General features: G+C 35.5%; 1 protein-coding gene across 1 annotated transcript; it reads left to right on the plus strand.

Annotated features, from left to right (window-relative positions):
- The first annotated feature begins 131 nt into the window (after positions 1-131).
- On the plus strand, positions 132-13720 carry LOC149783457 (uncharacterized). The gene is made up of 2 exons (XM_089933121.1): positions 132-726; positions 11228-13720. The coding sequence occupies exons 1-2, from the start codon at positions 171-173 to the stop codon at positions 11641-11643; spliced, it is 972 nt and encodes a 323-aa protein (XP_089789247.1). The 5' UTR covers positions 132-170; the 3' UTR covers positions 11644-13720.
- The last annotated feature ends 8158 nt before the right edge of the window (positions 13721-21878 follow it).

Raw genomic sequence — 21878 nt, forward strand, 5'->3', positions numbered from 1 at the left:
GGTTATAAACCAATCATACCTCATATCAGCCTATCCTTAATTTACCTAGAATAAGAACCCAGCTGACACAATTCCAGACGAATGATAACCTTTGCATCGATTGCAGAATAAATATATTACAGCAACAATTTAACGAATCCAACTTAGACGCCTCGTGGATTTAAATTCAGATGAAAATGTTGTTGGCTATATTTTCTCTTTTCTATGCACTTGGAATTACTCTTGCAGATTCTGCACTCAAGCCAAAAGGTGTTGACAGCGAAACTGATATGTACCGTGGAAGTCTACATGAACGACTTTCTCGAATAGAAGACATCGTGTTTGCCGATGATAGCTTGAGTAATAGGCTCGGTGCCCTTGAGAAAGAAATTAAGCATGTGGGGGAAGAAAACAAATTACTTCGAGAAATAGTGGAACGTCAAGCATCTATCCTCAAACAATTAAAATTCCAGATAAAAAAGCTTCGAAGTGATAATATCGCACTAAATCGATTTTGTAACGGAACACCAGCTCATATTTTATCAACAGTGAACGATGAAAGTCCAAAACAAGATTTCATTCTAAAGCATCTGGAAACAAACCAGACGACTCAGTATAACGGCCAGATGATGAAAAATAATGCAGGGAAGAATTTAGGAAAATTCAAAAAGTTTTTATCGCCGAACCAAGATACAAAAAACAGCAATCATTTATGGGACCATGATGTCATCCGACATCCTTACATTAGTAAGTATTTCCTTCTAGTATGATTATTATGATAAAATGGTGAATATTCAAATACTGCTACCAAATTACTGTATAAATTCAGCATAACATATAAACGATTTTGCGCAAAAAGCATTTATTAACTCAATAAATATACTGCAAAAGTATAATGAAAAACGCTTGTGATATTACTTATTTATGAGTGCAACTCGATATAACTATTCCCTCCATTTACGTGTATCAAAACCCTCTCTCCATATGCGAGCGTACACCAGCTCAAACAAGAAAATGATATATAAACCGTATGGATTGACTTGTAAGACATCTCCATCTGAATAAAATCGGATCTCTACTGTCCTACGCGAAGATCGGACAGCGAAAGCGTAAGGTCATGTTCAGGTGAATTTTGAATTACCGAATAGAAATGCAGCTTTCAGAAATTTGAAAGTGAATCAAATCGATCGGTGCATATTGATGCTCTTCAACCATTCTATTCAGTCTCGCAAACGTCAAGATATAAAGTTCATATAATTGCCTCATAAGATTAGGACTTGTGTTAACAACATAAGCCTGAAGCGGTCGCTGTCAGATATTCAATCGAATGAAATATATGGAGACATTACTTACTTTGATATTGGCAATGGACTAGAGGTAGTTCAATGGAACTCACGATATAAGAAGATACAATGATGTGAGCTAATATACATACACTAAAAGATATAAAGCACAAATTGTGCATGTTAGTATTAACTGAAGTTTACAATGAATGAAATGATAAATTAATATTTATTGTATACACTTCGGAGTGAATGTATAAACAAATTTATATTTTGATCAGCAAAAACCGGATCAATGCGCTGCAGTATGCAATAACCTTTATCCTTCGTAGTTATTTGTTTAAATGTTTGTTTCATACCATTTGTTGCATAATTATAACTTGATTTTTCCTCAAATTTAACATTCCATATTCTACCAACTACACTATCATAAGCTCAAATTTAACAAAAGCGGCAGGCCAGATGCACTTTTACAATACGGTGTAATGATTCAAGCGTGATTAAATTGAATATTATTTTGAAACATAAATAGGTATATACAATTCCTATGCAACTCCGTGTTTGATGTCATTTATAATGTATGACATCACATCTTCGTTTTAGTAATTAATTGATTAAAGTAAACGAAGAGTGCTTCAATGACTTCATATATTTGATTGAGTGAGTAATTATTATCCACCTTACTGGCTAAGCAGTCATTGTACATCAAATCTGTAGGTTAAATTACAATAATATTCGTTTGAAGAGGTTGAATATTTTCTCTTTATCTATTACTTTGCATCAAAGATTGGAGTAGTAATGCAGGGCACTAGAGGGACGACGGGACGTTAATGTTAAAACTGTGGGGTTACGATATAGCGACAGTGGGAATTTAAAATTGTATGCCTGTCTTGAGAAAAGGGGAATTGAAAAGGGCTGACGTCACGGTCCTGGACACTGGGGAAAAATGGAAGACTCTATTCAGATAGTCTTGCCTATCCACAAAAATGGCTCGTTTCCGAATAGCCGTATATGTACTTTTGTTGATAGTCCATGATGATTTCACATACATTGGCTAGTCCAGGCTGTACATCATTCGTTTATTAGTGTGGTCCTTCTCAGACACAAAATAGGTTGGAACCCCTAGTTCCGAAAGATTAAGAGGCTTTATGTGTTTTATATTATCTGATAGTCTATTATTGTGTGTTTTGTAAAATCTCCATAAAGAAGTTTGAATTTTTATTACATAGTCTTGAGGTAGAGTTTTGTACACCACTCTAACCTACTGTATAATAAGCCCGTGAACCCTGGCTGCTTGCGAGTATTTACTTTGATAAGTGATCCTTGCCAGGGATCTATATTTGCCAATGTGTGCTATATGTGTATGGCTAAATTGTACTATTTATTATCAATGTTTTTGTGTGTGTTCTAGATTTTAGGTCAGATCATATTTCCATTTTGTCTTTAATCTTTTGAGATTCTATCTAATAAAAATAAAAATCTCAGCTTGAAGTATTTCTGTTTCATGTATGCGTGTACTGTGTTTATTTACAGTATCTCGTAGTTGCTAGATTGTATTTAAATACCCCCGTGTTTTCGCACTGATCTTTATATGATGACCGCCCTTTGGGGAGTTCAGGTATAACTCGTACTACCACGCGTAGCATAGGCATCACACCATCATTCGCTCCATAATCACTTCGCTAAAATTCATGTCCCATATGTATGTTCGTTGTACAACTGGTATTGTTATTAGTTACTACGAGATAGTTAGTTAATACGTTATAAGATAGATTCTACTACTGCCTTTGAGCCCTCTATCCCGTTCCTTGTCAACTTTGTAAGGTATGTCCACACAAGTCCTCAGAGCTCCCTTGTCCCCCAGGTAAGTGAGGCTGTCCAATATATCTAATTCTAAAGTGACCTCTATGCCTTAAAATAGATCATAATTGAGATTATGAAATCTATTAACTCATTATATATTTCACTATCTGTAATTCACTAGTAAACAATCACATGCACTATCCCCTTATGTGATTTATAATCCTATGCAGTTTTAGGGCAACCTAATACAATATGGTTTTTTGAGTCGATGAAATTCCCACATGAATGGCATGGTGGGATTAAAGGCATGCTATGCTTTTTAAAAGCAATTTCCTTTGTTAGCCATACGTCATGCAAGTATAGCGTCAATACGTGTTCTAATCCTATTGGTAATTATTTTACTAAGTATGTTATAACCAGGATAATAAAGTTATTGTGCACCAGTTTTTAATATATCCTTCCTATCCCATTTTTATTTATATATTAACGTAAAAATGCCCCCTCACATAGATTTAATCATTTCAGTTTATAATAAAATAGTATTGTATAATAGTTCTGAGACATCTACTAGATTAGTTTGTAATTTATATAGAAGTCGGTGGTTAATCCATCCGATCCCCGAGGATTTACATTTTTAATATGTTGATTGCTTTCATGATTTCATCTACTGTAATAAATTTATGACATTGTTCTCTTATATGATCTTATATCTTGTTATAGTTAGTCTTAGACATGTAACTACTGATTGCGTCTGGATCAATATTTTGTGAGGCATACATATCTCTAGAGTATTTCCTTGTATCTTTTAGTATTCCTTTCCTTTCTGTAAATAAAGTATTGTTGATCATAAATCTAACTGTATGCTTGTCTTTCCCCGTTTAATTTATAATATCTTGTATATCTTCGAATTTAGGACAAACACTTGTCCCGCCCTTATCTTAACCCCTTGAGTTATATAGTTCTCTAAATGTTTAAGTAGTTTTTATATTTCCTTATTCTCTTCTGTTTTGTTTCCCTATTTATTTTGAATTTCCTTATATTTCGTTGTAACCCATACTTTTTTAATCTTTTAACTATACTATAGTGCTTAGTTACCTTCTTGATTTCGTGCTTCATACACTCCCACATTTACATCAGGGCATTATCAGGTTTGTCATTCAATTCGTCTCATCTGAGACTGATATTGTTAACTTAATCATGCTCGCTCAGGAAAGATTTATTCAAATCCCGTGTGTCTTGTCCCACCTTGTTATGTTAATGATTGCAATTTCAATTTTGACCGGTCTATGATCTGAGATTGGTTCATGTAATATACTGCAATTTTTTATATTCCTTGCATAGGCTTCAATAAATAAAATTTGTCTGGTCTGTCTTCTTTATTGTTCGCTTATTTATAGGTATCATGTGTATTGTTTCCATGTATACATCTAAAAGTATCAATCATGTTATTCGTGTCTAGAAATGTCGGCACAAGGTGGCTTATACTTTTATCACATTCTAAACATCCCACACTTCTATCAAATTCATTTACAATCCATATAAAATCCCCCCTTTGACGCATGGTTCTAGAAAAAATTCCTGTAGATATTGTATTAATTGGAGAAAACGTTAGTTTTCTTGATACAAAACCCTCCAGATGGTACATAAACTTTATATCTCTTCCCATTGTTTTTAGGACTATGTATGGAAATCTCTTCTGCATTTATATGGGAGGTTTTTTCACCTCGATTAGCAGAAGTGTTCAATATTATTGCTACGCCATAATTAATTTCACCGGAGTGATTACTTATAAAGCTAAGCCATCTAGCTCTTCTTCTAATTTTTTGTAATAACCATTATGGTAAACCATGAGTTTTCTGTATAATATTACATCCTTTCTTATTGCTATTTTGATTAATTCATTTACTTTTTTGAAGTTATATCATTATTATTCAGTCAGATTTTAAGTTTAATACCTCTTTCTTATCTATACAAAATGGTAGTACTTCATTTATTGTGTTTGTTAATCTATATGTAGTTAAATAGTTCTAATTAGATTTTTTTGGTGCTATGCTTGAGTATTAATATATGTTATCGTTTCTTGATCGGTCGAGGTAGAAAGTATCGGTGTATTACGCTTCCTCTTTACGGGTATTTTTGGTGTATATGTTTGTGTTTATGAGCTAGCGTTTACTTCTTGGTTCAACAGCTCTTCAATTTCACGAGGCTTGATGACGGAGTTTATATGTTCTGAAGTTGGGCCGACTCATCCCCGCTGATCGGTTCCCCTTTCTTGTTTTGGGGATTTTCTACCTCACTTTCACTTTCTAGTTTCTTTGCTAATTGTATTTCTTCTCCTAAACGACGCTCAACAAACACAAAGAAGGGAGCAGTTATTTTCTTTACTAGTTTCATTTGTTGCTTTTTGAATCTCTTTTTTTGATTATGTTTCCCATTTCTTGCCCATTTTCCACAGAAATTGTTTTTGTTGTTGAACTCCCCTCTATAGCGAGTCGTTCTGGGATGTCTTGTCAGCCTCTACTACTATCTCAAACTGAGCGTCTGGAATTACCAGAGTTTCTAATGCTACTGTAGACTGGGTGTCTGTAGGTTCCATATTGATTTGGGTTTGAGGTAATCCTATATACTCTCTCCCGGTTCCAGGACCTCATAGAGGCAGCCGTGATTGCCTCGCTCATTTTGTTTATGGCGGCAGCGAATGTCTTCTGGGGAATAGAGCCCCCGCATTCTCCTGGCAAATACTCCACCTGGCCACACAGGTTGCATGTTCTAGTTGGTATTGGCAACACTGATTCCACGAATTTACTTTGAAACCTAACACATATGTGAAAGGCGGTATTTTCTTGGCGTCCTCTTCTCTCATTATAAGGATTTTAACTTCAATGTAGACAGAAGGATAGCCCCAGTATGTAGCCATCTGGCTCCGTTGAATCATGACTCCAAATTTCATCTCTATTTTAATTTTCAACTCTTCAATATTCACCTGTGCGGAAGTTCAGAGGTATATAGAGCATTCGATAAAGGATCAGGGGCATATACTTATACTTTGTGCCGCTTGACATCCATATAGGTGCCATTTTTATAAAGGACAATGTACCCTTTTCCAAAAGGCAGGTATAGTTCCTTTCCCCTATTTTGGAGTCCTATAATGTCGGCGACATTCGTTCCTTGTGCTCCTAAATGTTGGCGCACCTCCTCTGGCCTAGATCGTTATTTTTTCTGAGATTCCCGAGAAATGCAGTACTTAGCGCCCAGTTGTCTTGAAAGCATATATGACTCTACCCGAACGTGCCTCCTCTAGTTGAGTAGGGAAGTAATGTTGAATGTTCTATTTACAGTTACCAGAATGAACTTCAAGAAAATAGTTTCCTAAAAAAAATTTTTTTTTACAGAATATAAATAATATCAGAATATGAAAATGTACCAGGCATAGAGGTCCTCAAGAAATAGATGAAATAGAAAAACAAAAAACAAATGCACTGTGTTATGTTGGAGTGAGTGATGCGAGAACCAAGCTCACTCTATGAGTCCAACTGGGCTGTGTACGTCCTATTAGAATAACGGGAAATTATAAAATCTACTCCCTTATACCTTTGCCATGGCTTACTTCTTCACCTGATAACGTTGATGGTTTGGTAGCGATATATACTGCTGCTGATGCTGGTATCCAAGGAATAATCAGCGTAGAGGGAGTAGTGACTGAAATGGAATGTTTGGCTCACGAAGATTTGTCTCAAACTCCTGAAGTCTGACAAAATGTCTAATATTACCGTTATCGTTTGACTTTCACCGTCCTTCTCTCTCTCTGTCATTTTCTCTTCTCTGCCTATTATGTATCTAGTTTGCTTCTTTTCTCTTGTTCTCGCTGTTGATGTTGAATGATAAACGCTTGTTCTGCTTCTTTCCGATGTTGCAAACATTTTACTGTAAAGCTTAAAGGGTGTTGAATGGTACATTTGTGAGATTTCATCTGATCCTCTTACATGTAAGCTAATACAGGACGCTTGTGTATATTTAACGTTGGATGGTATTGGTATGTTTCATAGTGTAAGCAGTTTTATGGATAGTATTTTTGTGGTGTAAGGGAGAGTATATTTTGTGAGATTGCGTCTCCTTGTCTTCAATTTCAAGCTAAATCAATGAATTTTCTATATTGATTCTGATATGTTGGATGGTACAGCTTGTGGTTTGAAAGATAGTATATTTTGTGAGATTTCATCTGCTTTTCTTACATATAAGCTAACACAGGATGCTTGTTACAGTGTGTATATGCAGCGTTCGATGGTATTGGGCTGTATTATGATATAGGTAGTGTGATGGATGGCAATTTTTATGGTGCAAGGGGTATTATATTTTGTGAGATTGAATCTGCTTATATTACACTCCAAACTAGCGCAGGACTTGTTTTAATAATTTGTGGGGTGATAGATGGTGTAGATGGGGTAAGGGATATTATTTAACGGGATGTTGGATGGTATATAAGGTGTGTCATGCTATGGTTTGTTCCCTTTCATCTCCTTATCTTTAACTCTAGGCTAACACATAGCGTTCTGTGAATAGTTTGTGGGTGTAGTGGATGGTATGTTTATTGGGTGTTGAATGCTATATAAGGTATGTGAGAGTATGTTTTGTTTGCTGTCTTCTCCTTCCCTTACACTCTAAGCAAACACAGAACGATTATGCAGATTGTGCAGGGTAATGGATGGTATAGATGTTGCAATGGATAATATTTTATGTGGTTCTGGATGCTATATGAGGCATGTGAGAGTATGTTTTGTTTGCGTTTATCTCCTTCTTTTTCAATCTAAGCTAACATTAGACATTTTTCGGAGAGTGTGTGGAGTAATGGATGGTATAGATGATGTAATGGAAAATATTTTATGTGGTTCTTGATGGTATATAAGGTGAGTGAGGGTATGTTTTTTTTTTTTTTTTGTTGCTTTCAGCTCCTTCTCTTACACCTTAAGCTGACACATGTCATGGTTTGGGATAGTGTATTAGGTGATGGCCAGTATAGATGGCGTCATGGATTGTAAGTGTTAGCGCGTTGGATGCTATTGAGATGTTATATAGTATAATGGTGTAATGGATAGTAATGGATGCTGGATTGTACAGCTAGTGTGAAGGAAATTATTGTTGTGGTGAAAGGGAAAGTTTATTACATGAGATTTCATCTGCTTCTCTTAGACTCTTAGCTAACACAGGAAGGTTTCTGGATAGCGTGTGTGGAGGTGATGGTTGGTGTTTGTATGGGGTGTTGGATGGTATATAAGGTGTGTGAGAGTATTTTGTGTTTGCTTTCATATCCTTATCTTACAGTCTAAACTAACACAATGCGTTGCATGTGTAAGGGGGTGTAATGGCATTGTGATGTTGGATGGTATAGTGGTGTGATGAAGAGTATATTTTGTGTTGTAAGGGATAGTATAATTTGGGACATTTCATCTTCACTTTCACCTGAACCTAATACTCACACAGTCACACACGTACAACATTGTTTCACTAATCATGTGACAGAAGACATTTACGTTTTACTTGATCTGGCAAACTTGTAGTAGTCACTCTTTTCTAGAGAGGTGGGTAGCCCTGAAAAGGGTCTTTGGTTGTTTTTTTGTTTTGTTTTGTTAAAACAAACTCACGATCTGGAGGCAATGGGCTTCAACTGCCTTATACCTTTGCCACGGCCAAGTCATATTTCTTCACCTAATACCGTTGTCAATTTTGTAGTGATGGATACTGATGCCGATATCTAAGGAGTAGTCAGCGTAGAAGGAGTTGTGACTGGGATGTAATGGTTTGCTCACGAAGGTCCTTTTCTTTTGGGTTGAGTTAAAGAAGTCTGATGCATTTGTCTCAAACTCCCGAACTCTGACCAAATGTCTAATATTACCGTTATCGTTTGACTTTCACGGTCCTTCTTCTCTCTTTGGCATGTTTTTCTTCTCTGCATCTTCTTCATCTCGTTCGCTTCTTTCTTCTTGTTGTCGTTGTTGATGCTGAATGATAAAAACTTGTTTTGCTTATTTCTGATATTGCAAATATTTATCTAATTTTTCTTCTTCTACATTGGCCTACAATCTTCTACTGGAGGTAAGGAAGGAGAAGACGGTGAAGGTGCTGGTAATGGTAAATATTCTTGAGAAAAGCTGAGAAAATCGACTAAATCCAAATTATCATCATTCACCTTTTGGGGTATGACTGTGGTTACTTTGGTAGCTGTCATACCATCACTCCGGCATCCCACCGCAGGCGAAACCCAATACATTGCCTTCTTAGTTTCAGTCATTTTAAAACTCTTTCGCATCGATTCACTACACACAGACGCTGGCGCACCTATATGGGGAATGTGACGTCACACAGCTCTAAACAGGTTGGAAGAGAGATTTTACGCTGTGCTGAAATGTTATAATGCACATTAATCCGTTTTTATACGCTCTTAAACTATAAATAGGCATAATTTACCGCATTGAGTTCAACTGGTCTCATGAGAAGATGTTGACTAACAGATTCGTCTACCCTCATATCGGCGATGCTGTTCAGCCGGACTATAATATGTAGGTGAAATGATTACGGGCTATCACCAAGATTACATATACGGCTATTTGGAAACGAAGGATTTATTTTGAGAGTGAAGCCTGTGTGAAGAGAGTCTTCATATACGGTCCTTATGGCAGAGAGATTTTGAGGAAAAGAATAAGAACAGTGATATGCTCCGTATGTTAACTCAATTATGTAGACAAAAACCAACGACCCTTTTCAGGGCCACTCATATATCTCGAAAAGATTTTACTCTGATGCAATATTTAGTTCATTTATGCATGTCAATGATTATGTTTGTTTGTGTATATGTATGTGTATGTACATGTCTATGTTTTGTTTGTCCCTACAAACCAAAGTAGCCTTCATGTCAGTCACTTGCAACACTGTTACGAATTTACTGCACGACTGAGGTCGGCTACTTTCAACATTGTTGCTTTTTTTCCCCATTGTACAGTACCGTAACGTCACCCCTGTTCAAATCCCTTGTAGACAGGCCTACCAAGTTACATCTCCATTGTCGCTATAGTGCAAATCCCTGTTTTAACATTAAAGTATCATTGTCCCTTTAGTTCCCTACGTTACTATTGACATGCATTTATAATTATATGTACGCTGTCACTGTCTTTGTTCTTCTAATGGTATCCTCTTGTTGTGTGAAATTCTTCTTATCTACTATATCACTCTCAGTATCTGTGATATGTAATTATAAGGAAAAGGATATTCCAAATCGCTTGTGTAACTCAAAGTAAGTATTCTGTGTAATAATCTAACCAGTGATGTATTCAGATAATTTGCCACTTGAACCAGTTTATGGTCTATCTCGTATCTCCAGTCGTAAGAACGAAATCTACTTTAACCTATAAATGAAACAATCAGGTATGCTGGGCTTTATGGCATATTATTATACTGAATTTTATAAAACTAATTCAAACTAATACATTTACAATCCTGTCTTCATGGGCTTATCATCAATTTTCACAGATATTGTCAATACAGTATATTTGTATGTTTGCCACAAACATTGCCTACCTCACATAAAAGCAAGGGATTCTCCTATTTATATTTCACTTTGAGACAGTCTGCTTGCAACACCAACTGACATGTTAATATAATGCATTACATTGCATTGACGTCATATTTCGCAACCAAATAATTCTGATATTGGTTTTGATTTGCTTGTAGAGTAACCAGATATCACATGATCTTGAATTAAGAATCTTTATTCAAATAACTTTCGTAATTTAGTTGGAAATCCCACAAAATAAATCATTACGGCAGAGAGAGAGAGAGAGAGAGAGAGAGAGAGAGATGCTGACAATTCATCTGACGCATTACATAATTCATGTCTTAGCTTTACATTCCTCACAGACTGGAATTATCAACCCTAAATAATAGCTTCATTCAGTACGATTAATGTCACTCTGAGATACCTATATTAAGTAAGAATATGGTAAAGGTCTCTTCAACTGGACGTTAACAATAGGTGGCGCTTTGTTTCTTTGTCTTTTAAAAGTCAGCAGCACTTTATATATGAAAATAAAAATGTAACGTATTTTGCATGAGATATCTCAATAACTGAGTTTATCCATATTGGAAAATATTTGTTCCCTCTTCATTTGCAGAACAATCTTCGGTGGAACAAGTTGCTTTTTACAGCACAGTATCTGTGTCGGACATTACGAATCTTGGTATACATCAGACAATTGTCTTCGATCGTGTGATAACTAACATTGGTGGGGCATATCATGCCAGCATAGGGATATTCATCACTCCTGTAAGTGGAGTGTACGTGTTTAACCTTGGAGCCATGTCATGTGGAAGGAAATCCGAATACCTCGAACTTGTAAAAGACGGTTCTTGGATTCAAAGCGTTTATCCGGACTCCGGAGTTTATGATATTTGTACATCGGACAGTCTTGTAGCGGTTTTAGAGCTCAACCAAGGAAATGAAGTATGGGTACGTTCGGCTGGAGGAGTGGGCGAAATCCATGGCAACAGCTTCACTTTTTTCTCTGGATGGCTCCTGTTCATGAAATAATAAGCTTCAAATTTAAAGTCAAATGATTTGTTGATTTGGATTTCTCGGACACATTATGCAGTTATGGTCCTGTGAACATTATGACATTTATCCGTTATTTAGATTGCAAAATTAAGCATTTTGATTTAAATTATTTATTGTTCCAGTTGTTCTTCATCCACTGAAAAACCACTGGAGTTATAATAATTCTGAATATTTTCTCATATACCGTGATATGTCATGCCCGTCATTATTTCTATCCAACCATGTCCATGTCCATCTATGCCCTATGTAATATGAATTTCGTCAACATCGAGTTAGAATTCGGAAATCTATCTTAAAATTAACATTTATCTCTCCATTAGCTTAATAAAACAGTTGTTACTCTGATTCACAAACGAAAACAGTTCTAAATCCAGTATGCGGAATACGTTACCAGTTTACATAATATATAACCTGGATAAACATACTATTTATTTGAATCCTTACGTTGGTGATCGTGTTGATCAGGTTAAGTTGAAAGCCATGTGCAGGTTTCATTGTAGTATCTTGGATAAATTATTTAATGCTAATTAAGACACAAGAGAAAATTCCAGCAAATTCAGGTGTAATTTAGATACCGTTGGTAATCTGGGGCTTATCCGCCTGTTACCAGGAAATAGTTATCTACATGTATGTAAAATTAGCAGAGAATCTAAAGTTATCCTTATATTGCTTCGATATTGAATGATATGATGCTAATGCTCATCAGTGCTAGGGAAATTAGAATGAAAACAAGATAATACATATTTCTGAAATAAACATTGTGTATGTTGCAAGTATCTATACATTACCTGACACTAATGCATGATTAATTCCAGGTAGGTATACATTTATCTGAATGTATGTCAAACATGCGGCGTGTTGATATTAATAACGTGTGACATAGCTGCCAGTTATACCTAAAATACCTGGTAAAGAATTCTGTTTACAACTAAAGGTAATCAGATCACAAATCCGCAATTTTGTTATTGATTATGAGAGTTAGTTCAGAACTTGAGTCCCTAAAATACATTTTGTGTATGATGCATTTTATCCAGATAATAAGAAAGGGTTCGTTTCCATACCTCTTTAAGCACAACAGTTGACATTCCTAAAATAATACAGATAATGAGAGGAGTTGGATTAGGAAGAAGAGCTATGACAGTTTAAATCGGATATCGCACATGTTTGCATCTATTTCTGTCTGCCTTAATCAAATTGCTAGATACAATAAGGTATTCCTAACTAATAATCAGCATATTAAGAAACACTCAACTATTTCGTTCATATTAAAACGATACCTACACGCGCACACAGACATGGCAACATGTGCAAAACAAAAAATATTTATATTTGGTTGACAAATGAGCAAGAGTTCAGTGAAGGGACTGAACTTCTAGTATTTGAACAAACTTCCGGTATGCATAAGACGGTTTCATCATTTTGCAGCTTAAATGAGGAAACTATTTTTCACGTTCTTAAGCGGCAAGAAGATTTTCAAACTGGCCGCAGTGTTGTCAATACTGCCTTGCACATCGGCATGATTTTCATTAGGTCCAGCTTGACATCAATAAAACTCATTTGGTAAACGTCCGATGTCAGTTTGATTATTCGTGATGACAAGATGTACAAGTCGTTTATCTTGTCGATATGGCGATCTATTCAAATAGGATCAGCAGTATAAAGATTTTAATATGTATACCATATTGACTGTTCCGGCATTATTTAGATTTATAAACCAGTCAGACTTCATTTGAAGTCTTCTGGTGAAATCACAATGTCAATATTAATTTCCATTTAGGAGAAATAGCGATAAAAAGATGTTTCAGATGACAACAGTGTCGACCATATTAGATGTCAGATCGGCACCGTTTTAAGTTAATATCAACTAGATACCATACAATGTTGACCGGTGAAATAATTATGCAAATATTTTTCTGTAAATAAAAAGTAGCGAAAACAAAGTTTACGTGATGCTATTTAGGCCATATTGGATGTCAGATCGACATAAATTTTTAAGGGTTTACTCATCTTTATTCTTTTATTTTGAAACATATGTATTGCACACTGGAATTGATTTAGTATCGGTTGTCATTTGATATATTTGTTCAAAACGATAACATAACATATTTAGTAGTATATCACAATTTAATATTTATATTAGATGTAATTGTTTAAAAATAAAAATAATTTTATTAAGTCTTGGCTGGAAACAGGAATGTTAGCACGGTTTTTCATAATAAACAAGTAATGGACGATCTCCAACAGTTTTCATATACTGTTCTCTGATGCATTTTTATTAACCTTTGGAAAACCTCACTTATAATTCCATACGTGTGCTTCCGGGACTCACTTCAATATATCGTTTTCTTTCTTATGTCAACCGATATCTGACCAATGATAGCCAAGTTGTATCACGTTCCTAGTTATATTGTTGTATTTATATTGATCCAGTTTAACTGATTAAAACCTTTTTTTGTATATCACAAACATCTTCGATTTGATAGGAATAATACAGTATTGTTCACTATATCTTGATAAATATGAAATGTAAAACTGCCATTGACCTATATTTAATCTTTGGAAAGTACTATCCATGGAAGTTATTATACGCTATCCAGCAAGAGTATAAACTATTCCGAATAAATAATGTGTTTATGGCATACGATAGACCCAAACCTGCGAAAGATTATTTGGGACCCCAAAATTTAATTTGACATGTGCATCGAATGACATAAGTAACATTACATGTCCCAACCACATTCACACTGAGGGCCGAAGAAAACAAGACCGTCAAGTAAACAATCGAATTTGCGGCTCATTTAACAAGCATGTTTCACGGTTCAATTCTGTTTCGGAGAACCAGATCTCTTATAGATGGATTTTTGCAAACAAAATCTGTATTTATATATCATATTAATTTTGCAAGTATTATCAATAGAATATTTATCATACATATCAAACCTATTATCACAACATATGTTGCATGCATGTTCAGTTCTGGTTGTCGAATGAAAGGAAGATGTAATCAAAATGAAGTTTATCTCATTATGAATTTCACCGTCATACTATTAGACAAATCAGTTGAAATTGTGTTTACTGTGTATAGTGATGACCTATAAATAAGGCAACCACACCACTACCTCTATAGCGTTGTGCTATGTATTCAGTAGAAGGAGATAATAATTTAAAATTATGTAGTTCGTCTAATTATGTAAGATTTTCTATACTAAGCCAATGGTCAGTAATAAGAGACCAACCAAGTGTATGGTAAGACTTGAAATACTTTGTGTGGGGTTTGCATTACAACACGTACATTCCATGTTGAAATGCTTATCATTGTTATAACCAGGACGCAATTACAAGCCCTGTGTTCACTGGAACTGCTGATTATATTTCTCATACATTTCGTCTGTCTCCACTACGTTTATTGTAGTTTTTCCTTTAAAAATAACATGTTTGGATGATTTTCACTTGCTTTACTCTCTGTTGCATTTTTAGATGCGTCTTAAGTTTGCTGCTTTTGACTCACATTTGCTGTCTTGTTAATCAGATCATTCAGTGACTTTATCCTGCGATGTAAGTATACTGAGTTCCTGCAAGAACTACAGAAGGTATGTTTTGTATCTCTGTCTAAACATATAGTTCATTTTCAATAGCAGGAGATCTATCAAAGCTGCTCTCCTTTCACAATTATAATTCATCCATTCCTTTCAGGTGCAAGTCTATGTTTCTTCCGATTAGTCTTATTGTGGGAAAGGTTGTGTATTGTACAAATTATGTCTACCTTTTCCCACATGTTTTATACTTTTCAGGATCACAACCAGATGTTGATGCACGTGTATAAGGATTCCTTTTAGCAAGTTTTCGAATTGCCATAGTCTACATCTGAATATACATTCCCCTGTTATAGTTCCTTGGTTTTCCTCTTTTAGTTTAATTTGCTCTATCTGAGAGTTAGCTTCTTGAAGTGTCTTAATTTTTTCAAGTACATGTGTTGTTAATCTCTGCATGACATTTTTTCTCTCCAGCGATGTCTCCGAGCTACTTTTCCAGGCGTGACACCGAGCGACCTTTCCAGGCATGATATTTTTCCTTCAAACATTTCATTCATCATTGTTCTTTTCACAAAAAGTTTGCCCATTCTATCAATATTTTCACCTGTGTCAACATTGACATCATTGTGGAATAAGGGGTATGAAGTCATTGTGAAGAGTAGTCAAATGCTGTGATGGCCAAGGTTGATAATTATGCTTCAGTGCCCATTTAGTTATGCACGCTTACATACCAGTGTAATTGTTCTCTCCTATAATGATATGGTATATAATATCAAATATAATATCAATATGTTCCGACAACTGTCACACGAGTACTATCATATCGAGGTAAGTGATCCACAAATCAACCATCAGGGAAATCATATTTTCATTATCGCCAAATCAGAAAGAGCGTGCCTAGTATCGTGAAGATCACTAACATCAAGTGTTGATTTAATTTTTCATTTGAAGTCATTTTATTAATTGTCCCAAACGAGGCTCTGATATGTGCATACATGTCTTCATTGACTTATACTACATGTACGTCTCATTCTGCCTGAGATGTCTGCTAATCGAATATCTCATCATCGGCATCAGTTCTTAAATTTATATTGCCATCAACTTCATTATTGAATATATGTTTATCAACATCAAAATAATTTTGAGACTCACTATCAATGTCCACATTCTCTAGAAAATCAAGCTGAGAGAGCTCTTTTTTTATTCTGCAACGAACAGCACCAAGCGCATAAAAATCATAAAATCTATATATCCTTTTGTTCTGTTTGCAGTATATTTTTATTTCAGCCAAACCGATATCATTTACCTAATGGTATGCATGTTAAATATATACATATTCCCAAAGAAATTAAAATTGCAACATATAACATAAGGTATAACTCTGGGTTTAATCAGTCTGTTAGGCACTTGTAAATTGATAATCCATGCAGATTCTTGAAATGCAAGTACATCCATCTCATAATATTTATATAACTATCTACAATATCATTAATAAATGTATAACATTGATTCAAGACTTGACTGCACATGTTATCAGTCAAAATGATTAACTATAACGGGGACGGTCCAATGTTAAAAAGGATTACAAATGTTTCCCAAATGGTCAGCGATGAATGATAATGAAGCTGAGCAAATTTCAAACTTATTTCGTCATGAATGTATGCTTGTGATTTTATCAACCTTGTCAATGAAAAATAAAAGCAGCGCTTCAGCACATTTTGTATTAAAATGTTATTCTTAAATTGTACAGTCATGTCATCCTGGTAATATGTTAGCTCGAATACTATTTGTAATGCATATTGGATATATCATTTGTAATAGGAACTGTCACTGGTACTCAACAGCTACTGATATTTCATCACTATCAGAAAATAAATACCACTAAAACCCGGTTTGTCTTTCAAAGAGCTCTACTGCATAATATGCAGAAAAATAAAATTTCAGAAAAATCAAGTTTTTTCCTTGCGAAAATTTAACTCTCTGACCTATAACGTACCTGTCAAAATCTGGACTTGCATAGTAAGCCAACAATGATACTGATGATTAATGGTAGAGGAACAGATTACGTTAACATTACTAACAATTGACGCAGGGAATGAAGTTTAAATATATAATCTCATCATTTTGACCCGAGTACATAACTGCAGTACATGCTATTCGCGTTACAGGAAAATAATACTAATAATAGCAATAGCAATAACTATTATTATTATTATTATTATTATTATTATCATCAGATATGTGCATATGCTGCTATTTGCTTACCATTTCTCATTCACGACCTTTGTGTACCTCATAAGTATCAGGAGACGATTGAGAGTCGAATTGGTTTGCGGAAACATTTCTAGCGTCAAGCGAGAAATTAACATGGCGGGCCGATTGAGACCCAAACGAGAAATTAACAGTAACACCATCTACAATCAATGGGAAATTAAAAAGGGGAAAAATTAGCAACAATGTTGTAAGTGGCTAATCTTAATCAGGCGGGCAATTCTTAACAGTGTTGCAAGTGTCTGAACTCAGTCAAGCGGAACACTTAGTAAAAGTCTTCGAGTTGATTTGAATAAGTGCTACTGTATAGGAAGGTAAGTACGAGAAATGGATTGATAGGGACAAAGAGAGTTTCGTAGGGACAAATACAATCTTGACATACACACAAAAAAAAAAAAAACGATCAACCAAAACACAAACCATAGACGCACAAAAACACACACACTCCAAAATTCCTATGTTATGCTATAATGTAAACAAAGAAGATGAAATGTAACAAATATAGTAACAAATATAAATATATTATCCAACAACCCAGACATCTAATTCAAGCATACTTTTTGTATTGTCTAAACTCCCAAACCAAATATCGGAAGAGTGGGTATTGTGCAGAAGAAGGAGTCAAACTCTTACGAACATGCTATTTATCACAACATCTATAGCAGCCCACACCCCGTACACACAACACCTTGTGTTAACGTACCGTGAAAGAGACCGGGATGACATCAAACAATGTATTTTCGGCGATATCTTATAGACCATCCATCACGCCATAAAAACAGTATCCTTTGCACCATCAATTACATCCACATAAACTATCCCCAAATCCTCGTGTGCTCGCTTAGTGTGGAAGATAAGGAGATGCAAGCAAACAAAACATACTATCATCATATAAAATGCTATCCATTACACCATCTATACGATCTACCACCCCACACAGTACCCAAAAATCGTCCGATCTTAGCTTATAATGTAAGAGTAGCAGATAATATTACACAAAATATACTATCCCTTACACCAGAACAATACTATACCATTCAATACCCCTTAAACACACTATCATACAAGCGTCCCGTGTTAGCTTAGAGTGTAAGATAAGCAGATGAAATCTCACAAAATATACTATACTTAACACCATAAAATACTAACCATCTAACCAGCTATTCCATCCGTAACCCCATACATTATCCATTGTGTTAGCTTAGAGTGCAAGAGAAGGATGAGAATGCAAACAAAATATAGTATCCCTTACACCACAAAAATACTGTCTATCACTCCACTATACAAACCCACATCCCAGTACCATCATACACCCCTTTCACACGCACTATTCAAAAAGTATCTATCCATTGTATTTTTATAATCTATAAGACAAAACACATGATGGATGAACAGACATGCATATTTTCCCCGCTTGCATGCCTAAAGCACGTACGTGAAGGAAACAATGTAAACAAGACATGACTCAGAACGATAAAGAGAGGTGAAGAGCACTTATTCACACAGTGGCAATATGAACAAAACACGCCATCCTTATTTTAAAAATTCAAGACCAAGAGGCACTTACGCTTTCTTTCTGGAATATTCACTTGTAGACGCTACAATAAAATTTGACATCACACCAGAACCGATTCATCGACTCAAACTGTCGATTATTATATTCCCATCTCTTCAGTAGCAGACATTCTTCCTCGTCTGAACCCCTGTCTCCTTTCTCCTCTTGTTTGTGCTTTTTCTCTTTTTTCATAATGTACTCTAAAGCCTAGTGCCCTTTCTCCTGACAACGATATTTTGAGTTTTGTCTGTTTCTTGGTGTAAGAAGATAACCGGGTGGGATTTTCGGATTCACAATAGAACACTTTTGACGATGATATAAATACAATGTTTAATTATGGATGACTTGAATGAGCAACTAATTAGGAAAATGTGCGTGTATATATAATCCAAATATTAGATTTGATTAACATAAGAACGCACAGACTTATTGATGAAAAATACAAATAAATTTAGTAAAAATAAAGACAATGGGTGAATGGTTCACAATGATTTGACAATGCAAAGATGGATATAGTTTACTCGGGTAGTAAACGATGTTAAAGTTTACTCGTGTATTAACATGAGCTCACTAAGGTAGCGAAATTAAGGTGATAAAAGAGAGGGACAGGTATACAACTTATCTTTACAGTCCCGAAAGATACACTGGGTTTTAGGAACCCCAAAATTAGCCCACGGCTAACAAATTACATGTACGGATATGCTCTCTGTCATCAGTACACTGTTTCAGCTCCACGGCAGCTACAGACTCCGGACACTCGGAATACTTCGAACACTCGAAACGCTTCGAACATTAGACCCTCCGGACAGCCCGGACATCAAGCCCTTCTGGTCACTACAGACGGAACACTTCGAAACACTCGGAACACTCCGAACATTAGACCCTCCGGACACTCCGGATATTAGACAGTAGACAATCCGGACACCCCGGCATTAGACCATCCGGACACTCCGGACATTCAAGGCTAGACATTCAGGCACCCCGAACACTGGACATTAGACACTCTGGTCATTCCAGACACAGACACTCTGGTCACAGACATTAGACCCTCCTGTCACAGACAGATCTACAGCTGGTCACAGGCATTAGATCCTCCAATCACAGACAGTAGACCCTCCGGGCACAGCTGAAAATATATCCAATGCCGTGTACTATACATGACACGGACATAATAACGTAATTACATTATACAAGGTAAGTTATATAGATTACATTATCAACACAATAATTACAAAATGACAGGCTCAAAAATAAACCTAATCTTGCTCGAAAAGAATCCTACTATATTAAACAGTTCTTAAAAATGTATGTTACATTACAAATATAAATCCCTTGCTAAGTCGAAAACGAGAATAGAAATATGTGCATTATACCGCGTAAACCAAAGCTACGTAGCAAACTTTCAAAACTTAACGTGGTAGTTATAACTTATAGACTAGAAATTAATAAACTTACATACCACTACAGCTGAAGATGTGCAAGTCCTTGATGCAGACTGCTCACTGACAATACTATCTCGTATTGTAAAGAAATGTACATACGGCGAGGTATTTATATACAGACAGTCTGTGCAATGTAGGCATTCGGTTCGTCCCATCGAGAGCACTTCGCACGTGCGGCATGGGATGAACCTAACTCAGTGTTTGGAAATACGACACAATATGCAAAAATCATTCTCGGGTATCGTTGTACACAAACAAACGAAACCCGGGTACATGTATTCAATAAATAAAAGAGTTTAATTCCGTGACACTTTGACTAAGTGGGAATGTCGAAGACAGATGTTTATTAACATTGCAGATATTGCAAACTTCATCCGCATTTATAAACTCTCGTATGAATCTCAGCAAATCATCGACTAGAGGAGTAAGTTTTGTTGACACTTTAGCATTTGGCTCTTAACAAATCAGTGAGAAGCAGGTCGACCTGAGTTGACTTATTCCGTCGTCTTGATCGTCTGAAAATTGAATGAATACTCTGACTCTGACTCTAAGATGTTCTCCCTGATTGGGGGACCTGCTGTATGATGAATATAGTCAAACGATTTGTTTTGCAGTCAAGATGAAACAGTTCCCGTTAGAAACTATTTTAAAGTTAGCGGCAAAATCGTGCCGTATCGCATCACTCACTAGCACACACATACGAGGGACAGTGTTAGCTCAAGTCCATGCAATCTCTTTTGATGACTACATCAGCGAACCTGAATCAATGTCCTCCAATATTGTCACAAAAACAAGAGAGTCCTGACTCAGTCCCCAAACGTTCGTTTGTCTCCTAAACTTATCATGATACGCTTCCTTAACACTGAGAACGAAGGTTTCCACCTACACCGTGAGACAGACAGTTCCAGTATTGTATACAACTTACTCAAATTAAAGTTTGTAATCAAGATGAAACGATATATATATATATATATATATATATATATATATATATATATATATATATATATATATATATATAACAGACAATTGGAGTTAAACAATGATGCAATGGGTATGACAATTATTAAAGAAGATCTAAAACAGTAACATTATAAATATAGTCATAAATTCAGGGGTTGTCTTACAAATAACAAAGTTAAAGTAATTTGAAACTTTTCAAAACGAAATTAGTCGGGTTTTGGTAAATTGTAATATACCTTACACACGAAATTAAATGACTATTTAGCCAGATCTGTGCAAAAGCTGTTAAATACATGATTTAATTGAATCAGGTTTAGGTTACCTTCTTCCAATTTCTCAAGCAAACGCATAAAGTCATTGAACAAGCTTAGCTTTCAACACCGAATTCTTTAGTAAAATATTTAGTCATTATTTTGTTCTGAATACTATACAAAATGACTGTATACG

Source organism: Sinohyriopsis cumingii, chromosome 14 (assembly GCF_028554795.1).
Source record: "Sinohyriopsis cumingii isolate HCF-2022 chromosome 14, ASM2855479v2, whole genome shotgun sequence".
Lineage (NCBI taxonomy): Eukaryota > Metazoa > Mollusca > Bivalvia > Unionida > Unionidae > Sinohyriopsis > Sinohyriopsis cumingii.